At 31.9% G+C, this 13,443-nt stretch overlaps 1 protein-coding gene across 1 annotated transcript; it reads right to left on the bottom strand.

Moving 5' to 3' along the window:
• Positions 1-12,421: 12,421 nt before the first annotated feature.
• On the bottom strand, positions 12,422-13,083 carry LOC137809863 (uncharacterized). The gene is made up of 2 exons (XM_068610925.1): positions 12,467-13,083; positions 12,422-12,425 (listed from the first exon to the last, which is right to left on the bottom strand). Exons 1-2 carry the CDS (start codon positions 13,081-13,083, stop codon positions 12,422-12,424), a joined length of 621 nt encoding a protein of 206 aa, XP_068467026.1.
• Positions 13,084-13,443: the final 360 nt, after the last annotated feature.

The following is a 13,443-nucleotide window of genomic DNA, read 5'->3' as shown; positions in this document are numbered from 1 at the left end:
CAATACAGATCCAAATTCAGTACAAATGTAGATATTTGGATAAGATTTAACATATTTTAATAATAAAATAATTTGGATTTTTATAAATCCAAATCTAAATATCTGAATTGTATTTTAAATCAAAATTCATATTTTTATATAAAAAAATAAATTAGATTCTAAATCTAAATCTATATTTTTTTTAAAAGTTAACATAATACTAATATAATTTATAATTCATACCTATTTATAAAGAGGATTCTCCTCCTAATCACTTTTTTTTACACATCTACTTTTCGATTTTATTCTTATACAAATATTTTATTTTATTATTTTAAAAATATATAATAAAAGATTTTTTGTATTTTTTTTTATATTCACTCTTATTTTATTTAGTTATATAATCTAGAGACTAGACTTGTAACTTTCTTAACAACTTCTTACTTATCTCTATCAAAAACAATTTTCCACTACAGGTAAAAAAAAAAAACTTCCTAATTTTCTTTCTTAATTGCCCTTGATCAGTTACAACTTCCCACTTCTCTCACTCTTAATTAAACTGTTACAATGTTACAATATTAACTTATCTGATTCTTAATCATCACTTCCTCCTCTCATATCCTCTTCTCTTAGAGACGCACACTTTCATTCTCACTTCTTTACCTTTTTTGTAGATATGTATTCTCAGGTTCAATTTTTTTTATAATTTTATTCCAATTGTTCGTTGTCGTCGTCATCAATCGCATGAAGTTTGGTTTCTTGGTTGAATTATGATAGGTGGCTCCAACGCGTTCTCTTCTCCAATTTTCTTCACTCACTATGTTTCATCGACTCTCAAATGAGTAAGTTTCTCAATTTCTTTTTCATAAGACACTAACTGTAAACCTAACACGTTTTATTTTCTGCTTTTTAGATATCCATGACGTCCTTGCTTATTTCTTCAAATGTTTTTTTTTCTTATCAAGAGCACTAAAATGATTGTTTTATAAACATTAATCATTCACCACTTCTATTCTGTCTTCAAAGATAATTATTTCAAGCCTTTAAAACTAAAAATAGATAAATATTTTATTAAACTTATTTACATGTTTATGTTTTATTCTCATTAACTCTTTTGTGTAAAGAAAAAAATGGTTATGAAAGATGATGTAATAATATATTTGTATTTGTTTGGAAGTAACATTGATGATGACACTAAAATTATTAAAATATTATTTCTCATAATTAATTGATGAATTTAATTTTAATAGAATAGATTGTTTACTTATAAATCTTATTGAATGTGTAATGTATATATATAATCTCTTTTATTTAATTTTTAATATTAAACATTATTATATATAAAATTAAAAATTAAAAATCTCTTCCCAGTAGCGCTTTTTCCGCTAGTAAAAGGAATTTTATTTGTTGAACACATTTTTTTTTTAATTTTATTCTTTATAATATTAAATTTGGAATGGCAAAATTGAAAAAGTTACATAAACTGAAAAAAAAGTCTTAATATTGAATTCAGAAGAATACGGAGGAAATGAGCAATGATTGGAGAAGTGTACGGTTTGAAGAGAGTGGGGGAAATTGAATTTTGGATTCATGTGCAGTTACTTTAACTTCCTAAAACTCGTGTTTTTTAACTACAAAAGAAGGAAAATGATACAATGACAACCTTGTTCTAGTATACAACTCTCTTTCTTTACCTAAAATTTCAATTTTTGTATGAAATGACAAAAATACCCTGTGTTTATATCATAAATGAAGAATTGTATAGTGGAGCAAGTTGTCCATATATCATTGCTCACAAAAGAAATATGTGAGGGGAGTGTCAGAATAAGAGGGACTTTGTGTTGAACAAGCAATCTCATGCAATGATTTCACCATCATTCTCAATTACTTCGTTGTATGTCATGGTTAACAAGGTTTTGCCTTCAATTTGTCAAAATGAAGACTATTGAAACTTTTGTTACAATTTGCTAGTATTTGAAAAGGATCATCCCTTTTGGCATCAGTTTTGACTTTCATTGTGAAGGAAACCATTTTTTTTTCTAAAATGCACCAATACCCAGTAACCTGTTTAAATGTTACATTTTTTTCTTCCTTTTGTTTGCATACCCTTCTCAATTTCGACCTTAACTTTCTCATGCAACTTATTATATTTTTGTCCATTAAGTTGAGAAATGTTAGATAAATGCAGGAGTTAAAGGATTAAAGCCATAAACCATTTCAAAGGATGACAATTGAGTAGTATTGTGCTGTTGTAAGCAAATTCAACATCTCATGAGCACTTTTCCCAATTCCTTAAGAATTTTTTAGTAGTAGCTCTTAAAAAAAGTAGAAAGAGTTCTATTAACCATCTTAGGTTGCCATATGTTGAGGGTGACAAGTTTTTTAAAACAACAATTTAGTTTCAATTTTATCTCATAAAGTCATCAAAAAATACTAAGAAATTTGGAAGCTCTGTCACTTACAATACTTTTAGGCAATCCATTCAATCTTACAACTTCATTGAAAAATAAGTTAGCAACATGACATGAATCATCTACTTTCTTCTAATGTATCAAAATGTGTCACCTTAGAAACCTTGGACCGAGGCAAACCTAAAACAAAGTCCACAAAAATATAAATCCAATGATGTAATGGGACAGGTAATGGAGTATACAAACAATGTGGCATGACTTTAGATTTAACTTTCTTGCAAATAATACACTTATCACAAAATATATGCACGTCATGTTAGATTTAAAGGATTGAATTAAAGAGGGAGAGTGAATTGAATTGTCTCAAATTTTTGCAAAAATTAGAATGGTATCTTTATTAAACTAGTTAATTTTAGGACTTGATGCTTTCAATCATAGGTCAGGACCAATATCGGGAAGATATCAAGAACATGGTGATAAAAATAGAGGGGAAAATGTACACAACTGATTTTTATATTGGTTCACTCCATTTACATCCACTTGCTCAACCACACCAGCCAACCTTAGAGTTTTTACAAACACACAACTAACATAATGAAAGTAAACAACTTAGGAAATGAATATTCACCCTACAAGATTGATTTACACACCTCGTAACACCCTGTTACCATATTGCATATGGAAATCCTGTCTAAGACAATTTATAAGGAGAGTAGAATTGTGTTAGATCAATTAGGTGTCAATTTATACAATTTTACAAGTACAAATTGTCGATGGACAACCACTTTATTCATCCAACAAAATTCAATTAATTAATTTGAGAGATTTAGTCATTGGGCAACCAATTCATCTGCATAACAAAATTCAATTAATTGAAAACTTCGAGAAATTTATTCCTTGAAAGACCAATTTGTTTACCCAACAATATTCAATTAATTAAAAAAGTCCTTTAGCTGAACAAGTAGAATGATGAATGAGTGAATTTTGCTAGGTGACTGAGCGAGAGTGTTTTCTAAATTTTGGAAATCATGTTTTAAGATATTTATAAATATTAATTTTTTTATCTTTCATTATATTATTATATTTTATCAGTATATTATGCTTAATATTATTATAAGGGAATGAATGATAAATTTATAATTTATTAGTATTTAAATTGAGTTGGAATGTATATTGTTCCTGCTAGGGAGATGAGACCTAGAGAACTATTGAAGTCTTCTTCTCCTTCCTTCGATATGGGCAGGTGACTGGGTGATGAACTGGGATTCTTCTCGTCCTCCTGCTTATCCTTCGACACTCGGCGCTCGGTCGTCGGGTGAACACTGGATGGTGGGGGTACCTGCGAAGACACTCCGACGCTCAAGTCAGTAAAGCGGGTGGTCAGCTCTCAGGTAGGTGAACAGTAATAAATGACGTACCTTACTCCTTGGAATGTGTGCTATTTATATTATTCTAATGGGCCTACCTTGTTGGGCCCGTTTATCGAGGTGGATATCGCTTAGGGTTGCATTACCTAATTCTTGATGATGGATTAGCTTCACTGATCTTGGTTTGAGAATTAATTGTGATGGGGTTCGGCCATCGGCCAAATTCATGTGGTCTTCGACCGTCCCAGTTAGGTCTTCTAAGGTCTCGGTCTCTCGGCCAAGTCTCCAAAGGTCTCGGCCACTCGGTCTCTCGGCCAAGCCTCCAAATCTCTCGGCCATTCGGTCTCTCGGGCAAACCGACTAGGCATCGGGCAGCCAGACAGGTCCTAGCCTCACCCAGTACCGGTACATATATGAATGAAACCATATGATGATATGATTGTGATGTGATATATGGTGTTTGTAAGCATAGTTACTTTCAAGGAGGGAATACTATGTTGAGATGTTTATGTTTTGTATTAAATTTGATTTTGAAGGAGATGGTTCTACCTCTATTGATATTGAACTCACATAGAGGAAAATATTTGGTGGTAAGAGTCAAAGGGGATTCTTATGACATAATGTTGTGATGTGGAAAAAAGAATTGTATATGGTAAGTCATATGGATTCAACCAGTCACATGATTGGATTCGTCCTATTATGTAGCATTGTTGTGTGAGGCAACTTAGTAAAAGTAGTGTGATATGTGTATATATGTTGTGATGTTAATGTTGATGACTTATGACATGAAAGATAGTCAATGGACTGAGAGTTTGACTTTTGATTATGATATATATGTTTAATGAATGAACTAATTTATGTATCCATGAAAGTATATGGATGAAATGTGAATATAAGTGTATAAGATTTTGATATATGCATGTATGTGAGATTTTAAAACACTAACTTACCCTTGTTTTTTGTGACATGCAATTTGATGCAATCATCTACATTTCAATTATTAATAATATATAAGCACTTTATTCTAATGATCTACCTATCAATAATAATGAAATAAAATATGAATCAAATTAAATATTCTACTTAATGTATTAATAGTTTCGTGATGCATGTTAGATAAGTAAAATCATAATTTTTTACTTGTTATACTCTTAAGTAAAAAAAAGTTATTTCATGACGGTTGATTATAAATGTGTTTGACATAATAACAAATGTTTGATCCAACAATTAATATCATGAATTCCATCGACATATTTTACATACAAAGTAAAAATAATCATATTAATTTTATCTATTATATTCGAACATCACATAAAAGTAATAAATTAAATTTGTAGACACACTTCAAGTTAAAGACTCATTAGATTAAAAACAACAACATAAACAATAGAGTAATGAAAAAATAAAGATTAAACATAGATCCAGATACAAAAATATTGGATCTAATAAGTTTTTGAATAACTTTGAAAGTTAAAAGTTACCCTTAATAAATAAGTTTATATTTTTTTTATCTATTTTAAACAAGAACAAAAATAATGGCAGCAAAAATAAATTTTAGCCAAATATTCAAGATAAAATTCAACATACTACTTAAACAAACATCATAATATTACATCAAATTAACAAAAAAAATTTAGTACGAATAACCAAATCCTATTTGTTTGATAAAATAAATTAAATTTTAGAATGCGTTATAATTCTTAAGTAATGTAATTTCATTATTAGTTGATTACTAGTTAAAATAAGAGTATAATTAGTATATATATATATATATAATTTAGTTGTAATCAAGGTTATAAATGTCGTGTTTAGATATTATTGATGGAATATATTGTTTGGTTGCAACCAGATTTAGTAAGATCTAAACTAAGAGAATTGTTGAACATCTTAGGAGCAACAACACAATGTCCCTGCACATTTCCCTCCCACGTAACCTATGAATTTGCAGTGAGCATCACAGTCAAGAAATTGAGTACATGTTCCGTGACAATTTGGCGGTATATGTTGACTCCTCACACCTACATTATGGATTGTTCAAAACTAAAATTAGGAACAATTCACCAAAACCAAAACTCAAAGATAAAACACACACGTGTTTCACAAATATATGTTTTAAAACATAATTTATACATACCAGATGAAATCACAACAACAATTGTTGCTGCAAGAAGAACTTTGAACAAAATCATCCAGATTTGTGAATAACCAGACATTCTTACAATTTTTGTTGTTTTTGCTCAATATAATTTATATGATATATCTATATCTAGCTATGTACATTTGGCTTTATATACATGTGAATTCAAGTTGGGCATATCTAATACTTATTTTCATAATAATTTAATATAATTGAATACTTATGAGTATTAATGTGTAAGTTTTAAATATTAACTAAAAAATATAACTTACATGATTTTCTTTAATTTCCATTACATAAAGATCATTAAATATAAATCAATTTTAGATGAAAAAAACAATTAGTTACTTGATTAAATTAAATATTATTTTAGAGACTAAAATAATTTATTGGTATATAAAGTATTTTTTATTATTTATAAACTACTTTTTAAATTGATATCTAACTAATTACTAAAATTTTAACTATCAGTTAATTTAGATTCTAAAGTTGGTATCTAAACCCTTGGTAATTAATTATATACTAATTTAAAAACTAATTTATAATTTTTATTAATAATAAAAATTATTTTAAGTATTAATAATTTTTGTAATCTCTAAAATAATATATATTTTAGTCAATATAGTAACTAATTATTTTTTGTTTCTTAAATTAATTATTATCTAATAATTTTTTTATTGTTTATAAAAATCAATGTATCTTTTATGTTATCATTGACGAAATATATTAATTCAGGGGATTACTAATGTGTAGCTTTTAAATATTAATTGAAAAATAAAAATTTATATGACTTTTGTTAGTTATTAATTTTGTAAAATTCTGTGTATCATTTTAAAAATTCAATGTATCTTTTTAGGATATTGTCATTAATGAAGAGTTAGGCATCATTATATAAAATAAGTTTATATATGAACTATTAATGTGTGATATTTAAATATTAATTAGAAAATAAAAATTTACATGACTTTCATTGATTTTTAAAAATTCAATATATCCTTTAAAAACTAATTATTACTGTACAAAGAATAACTTTCATTTTAATATTTATAAATAGAAAATTGATTCTTGATCATTAAAGTGATGAAATTTGTTTAATACAATTGGGTTATAATGTTGATATTTAAAATTACGAATATATAAGGATGGAAAGAAAGTATGAATGAATTTAAAGTATTATAAGTGTTTCTGTTGGGTTTTGTGTATATCATCAAGTTTAAAAATAGGAAAATAAATTATGAATTTAATTTTTTATTGTTTGGAACAATTTGTAGAACTGTTTCCCTATTGCACCATATTAGAACATTGATGTTACATTACATATTCAAAAAAAAATTTACCCTTTAATAAATTTATCCTTTTTTTATCTTATTTTGACTTTTGTTATTGTAATAGATGTAACTAATTTATATAGGGTGCAAAACATTATCAAAGTGAATAAAAAAATTTAAATAATTTTTTTTATACATTCTATTTTTTAAATTATAATTATTACTTTATTCTAACAAAAATATTTGTTTTACAATCGGTGACAATTGTGATGTGACATTTTTCTAAAGAATTACAAAATTAGAAAATTATTCTTATGATATTTAAAAAAAAATTATTTTGATAACTTTCTTTGTGATTTTAGATATTGATTATTTTCAACTAATAGAAAACTTTTTCATCTCACATTATATACAATGTCATCATTTTTTTATTTTTTTTATTTTTTTTTATTTTTTTAATGAAAATTTTCATGTTAGGCATCACTATGCAACTTGACATCTCAGCTAGGCTGACATCTCAAGTAATAACAATCATCTGCCATCACATGAAAAAAGTATTATTAAAAAAAGGAAAAAGAAAGAAAATACAAAAATATGGGGGGACTAGACCAAAACCCACATGTTAACAAAAACGATACATAGGTAGACTATACCTATTCATAAAGAATTCTAAGAACAGACTAGATGGAAGGCTATTATACCAATGAAATGATTGTCTATGAATGAACCCTAAATTAGCCAACTTATCAGCACATGCATTTCCCTCACGAAAAATATGAGTAACCTTAAACCTGATTGTCCTACAGAAATTAAGACAAGTATTCCATCGATTACGAAGCATCCACGGAACAGTAGTCCTAGCAGTAAACGCAGCACAAACCAAGACAGAATCACATTCAAGCCAAACATTAGTAAGTCCCATCTTTTGAGCTTCCTCCATAGCATGTATAACTCCATAAAACTCAGCAACCAAAGCAGTTTGAACTTCAAGAAACCCTGAAAAAGCACCAATAAATTCTCCCATACTCCCACGAAAAATACCTCCACAAGTAGCAAGACCAGGATACCCCCTAGCAGCCCCATCAGTGTTAATTTTAACCCAGCCTGGTGAAGGAAATTCCCATCTAACTGGAAGAGGATGAAAAACTTTCCCAGTACGAGTCTTAATACCAAAAAACTTAATCACGTTGAAATCCAACATATCATTCTTCATTGAAGCTTTAGACGAATTTCCCACTAGACGAGTTAAATCTTTAATTACCGAAATAGCCTTAGAAACCTCAATCTTATCCTGAAATCTAGCATAATTCCTCATACGCCATATCATCCATATAGAAAAGGTTGTCACAGCAAGTTTAATCAATTTAACCAAAGGACTACCATCACTCTTAATAAAAGAAAGAAGATCATCCTTATTAGAGAAATGAGAAGTAAGAAAAATCTGTCGAACCCAACTCCAAATATGTAATGCATTAGAACATTCAAAAAATAGATGTTGAATAGATTCTTCATGCTTTTCACAAAGCGTACACATAGAACATATATGCAAACCCTTATTCTGAATATGCAAATCTGTAGGAAGTCTCCCATGAAAAATTTTCCCGAGTACTAAAGTTTTGGAAGGCGGAATAGATGAAGACCAAATGAACTTACCCCAACCACCTGGAACTCCTGGTTCCAAGAAAAAAGTCCTAGCCGATTTAAGAGTGAAACGACCAGACTCATCTAGAATCCAATTAGGAATATCTTGTTCCTCTCTAACCATGATATGATTAAAAAAATGCGGCATCTGCTGTAAAGATAAGGGAATATTCCAATCATAACCTGACCAAAATTGAGAGACTGTATCCGGAATGTTAGCCCCATCAGATAACCCTGCAATATTTGCTAAAGAAGTAGTAGAACACCATTTATCATTCCAGAAATTAATAAAAGAACCTGTACCAACAGTCCAAGAAGTATAATCAAGTATGATAGAATAAAATTGTTTAATTCCAAGCCAAAGAGAGGAGGATCTATAAACCATTCTAAACTCGTATTTTGATTTAAGAACTCTGGCTTTCAAGAGTAAAGACCAAGGTTTGTTGCTATAAGCGAAGTTCCAAGCAAGCTTAAGAAGATATGAATTATTTTCATGATGAAGATTAATAATATTCAAGCCTCCATCCTCAAGAGGTGAACAAATTTTCGCCCAATTAACAGTAGCGATACCTTTTTTCATAATATCACTAGTCCAAATAAAATTTCGGCACCACTGCTCAACTTGCTTAATAAGAGAAACTGGCCATTTATACATATTAAAACTATAAGCTAGAAATCCAGTAATCACTGTATTGACCAGCTAGATCCGACCCATCATGCTAAGAGATTTACCTTTCCAAGATGCTAGCTTCAATTTGACTTTATCAGCCAAAGGTTGAAGAAATCGACACTTTGGAGCACCAACAAAGATAGGCACTCCTAAATAATTGAAAGGCAAACAACCATGACTGCAAGAAAGAATATTTTGAATTTTGGTGACAAATCTTGGAGAATTATCCATGGTGAAGAAACTACTTTTAGAGTTATTAATATATTGACCAGAAAAATCACCATATGTTTTAAGAAAAGTACTCAAATTTCGAAGAGACTTAATATCCCCCTACAGAAAATAAAAATGTCATCAGCATACAAAATATGAGAGGGAGTGAGATAACCTTTCGGACTAGCCATATTTAAAATCTTCTTATCATTCACAAGCTTAGAAATACCTCTACTAAGAACTTCCTCTGCAAGACAAAAAAGTAAAGGAGACAATGGATCACCTTGTCTTACACCTCGACTGCAGGGAAAAAAACCCACCAAACTACCACTTATTCTGATAGAAAGCATAGCTGAACGAAGAATTGTACTAATCCAACTGACAAACGAGGGGTGAAAACCAAAGCGTTTCAAAACTAATAATAAGAACTTCCAACTCAGAGTGTCAAAAGCTTTATGAATATCAACTTTGTAAGCCACATTACCTCCTCTAACCTTTTTAGAAAGCATATTAATAGCCTCAGAAGCAATACCAATGCAATCCTGAATCTGTCTACCCTGCACAAACCCATATTGATTAGGAGAAATGATTCTAGCAGCCACAAGAGCAAGCCTATCCGCCAGTATCTTGGAAATAATTTTAAATTTGAAATTAGCAACAGCAATTGGCCTGTAATCTTTAATGGAATCAGCACCCTGAATCTTAGGAATAAGAGATACCACATTACTGTTCATTCCAGGGAGAACCCAATTTTGTTTAAAAAATTGTTGAACAGCATTACAAACATCTGTCCCAATAATTTTCCAGCAAGAATGATAGAAAACACCACCAAAACCATCAGGACCAGGAGCACTATTACCGTTAAGATGAAAAACCGCATTCTTGATTTCAGAAAAATCAAGACATTTAATCAACATCATATTTTCCTCAGAGGAAACCATCGGAGGAATATAAGTACCAATAAAATCTTCCATATTATCAGCATTCAGAACATTAGAAATAGACTCAGCATAAAGATTTTTATAAAAGTCCAAAATATGATCCTCAATGATTTTAGGATCCTCCGTAACCTCATTATCAATCCGGAGACGATGAATCCCACTAGAATTATTTCTCCTTTTGACCACAGCATGGAAAAAAGCTGTATTTCGATCTCCATCCTTGAACCATAACATCTTAGCCCTTTCTTTCCAAAACAAATATTGACAGTGAAGAGCATGATCAAGCTCCTCCTTAGCAATCTTTTCTTGACAAAGAAGCCCATCACTATCAGACAAACTAGCAGTCTCTAAGTTTTTTTGAATACCAAGGAGGATACCCTGCTTAAGAAGAACTGCATTGTGAACATTACCAAAAGAATTTTTATTCCAGTCCCGGAGCTCAAGTTTCAACCTTTTTAACTTATGTTGCAAGATAAACATAGGACAACCAACAACCTTATTAGCCCAAGAATCATGAATAAGCTTCATACACGAAGTGTCCTGAAGCCACATAGAAAAGAAACGAAAATTGCTAACCTTCTGCAAAGAATTACTAGCAAGACTAGCAAGAATAGGGGAATGATCAGAACAATTTTTAACAAGAACTTGATAAGTACAAGAATCTCATTCATCCAGACACACTCCATTACATAAAGCCCTATCCAGTCTTCTGTGAATTCTATGCAACCCTCTCCTTTCGTTACACCAAGTATAACAAGATCCAGTAAAAGGCATACAAGAAAGATCATTAGTATTAATCCAATCCAGGAATTCATTACAAGAAACCTGATTAGGAGCCACTCCCCCTTTACAGTCATCCGCCGAGAGCACAGCATTAAAATCTCCCAGAATACACCAAGGCCCTGTGAAGAAACTAAGATCCCTCCACAAAAATCGTCTAGACAAGTATGTGTTAGCACCATAAACACCTGCAAAGCTAAAACTTTTATCCTGCCAAAGACAAGTTACAGAGATAAATTGATCATTAACCAAGAAATATTGGACAAGATTAGGAACCGACAAACACCAAAGCTTAGCAACTTTATTAATAATAGGAGACGTAGCCACCAAATGCATATTGACAGATTTGAAAAGGACGTCAAAAGCAGTAGTGTACAACATCATGGGTTCAACAAGAAAAACCAGGAGAGGTTTATGTAGGTTAAGTAAACTAAGCAACATCTCCACAGTTTTGTGGTTTCCCAATCCTCTGACATTCCAAAAAAAAGAAGAGACCTTCATTGCGACGTTGTAGAGAGAACTGCCTTAGCAGTTTTCCTGGATTTACCAGTCCCCTTAGGTGGTCTCCCTGGTTTTCTTTTAGTGCGAACTGTTTCTTCCCCATTATCACTATCATCCTCCTCCATCTCAGTAGAGTCAGCCCAAAATTTTGAAACAACCTGATTTTCAATATGATCAGAATTAATTCCAACAATGGTAGGCGGAATAGTTGACGCTCCAATATGAGAATTACCTCCCACATCTGTAGTTTCCAAACCATCAAGAGAGGAAAAGTGATTTTGAAGGACCAACGATATTGCTTTAACATCCCCAATATATTTAGCCTTCCGAGGGGAGGTATGAGGCGACTGAGATGGTACAGTCACAATAGCAGAGACCTCCACATTAGGATTAGTATCTGCATGTGATTTAGCCCTCCGAGGAGAGGTAGTATGCAATGGAGATGGTACAATCACAGGAGCAGAGGCCTCCACATGATGATCATCAATAAGAATCGTTGAGTGTGACTCTGAGTCCTTATCTTGAATAACAACAAGTGAATCCAAAGTGGGAGAGGACAACCCCTGCTTGGGTGAGGATCTATCATGATCTGAAGCATCCTCAAGAGGAGGCATATCTGCAAAATCATCCTCTCCTCCATCTGTTTTATCAGCAAGGTGTCCCAGGGGTGACCCTACATTAACCCCACTAGTAGCATCAACTCTCAAATTATCCATGGGACCTTCTAAGAGCTTTGTCTGCAGATTTTTTTTCCGATATTCTTTACGTTGGGTTGGAATCGTGGTCCTTCCTTGTTCCTGTTCATCAGAAGGTGTCTTCTGAGAAGGTTTATGTAGAGGCCCAGGAACACGACCCTGGTCATGGATCACCCGGCACTGAGCAAGCTCGTGCCCAATCATCTTACAATGAGAGCAAAATGGAGGGAGCCATTCATATTCCACACCAGCTACAAAAGCAAAGTCTGGACGTTCAACCAAGAGCTGAACAGGAAGGGGGGACAACAGATCAATATCCACCAGCACTCTAGCAAACATAGCCCTATTCTTTCTCATAGTATGCTCATCCAAAGACAAAGGAGTACCAAGGCCTCTGACGATGGAAAATATTGTCCTTGGTTTCCAATACTCCAAAGGCAAATGGTAAATTCTAACCCAGGTCTGAGCTTTGGTACTCCTCATGGTAGATGGGACAAAGTCTTTTGTTCAGGCAAACAGTCTCAATAAACCAGGAGATAACTTCAGGGAACCCATCCCGAGGGCCCATCGCATGTCTTCTATAGAAGCGAACTCAAACTCATAGAAACCCTTTCCAAGAGGAATTGCTTTCCATGGTCCAAGAGCTTTCCACACCGGCTGCAACTTTTTAGTTAAATCCAGGTGTGTGAGAGGTTTATCCCCCTTAGATAGAATAACCCGACCATGGAGATGGGTTTTGCAATCCTCAAGACCAGCCAAGTAATCTGCCTCATCAATCTGGACAGCAATCATGTCACCCTTAATACAAGGGGTAGGTAGTTGGGACAAAGGAATGTCACATGT

This window comes from Phaseolus vulgaris, chromosome 2, assembly GCF_000499845.2.
Source record: "Phaseolus vulgaris cultivar G19833 chromosome 2, P. vulgaris v2.0, whole genome shotgun sequence".
Lineage (NCBI taxonomy): Eukaryota > Viridiplantae > Streptophyta > Magnoliopsida > Fabales > Fabaceae > Phaseolus > Phaseolus vulgaris.
This window is presented reverse-complemented; position numbering and strand designations above follow the sequence as displayed.

Excerpts from the sequence above, each read along its gene's own strand:
- LOC137809863 (XM_068610925.1), bottom strand. The coding sequence starts at position 13,083 with ATGAGGAGTACCAAAGCTCAGACCTGGGTTAGAATTTACCATTTGCCT.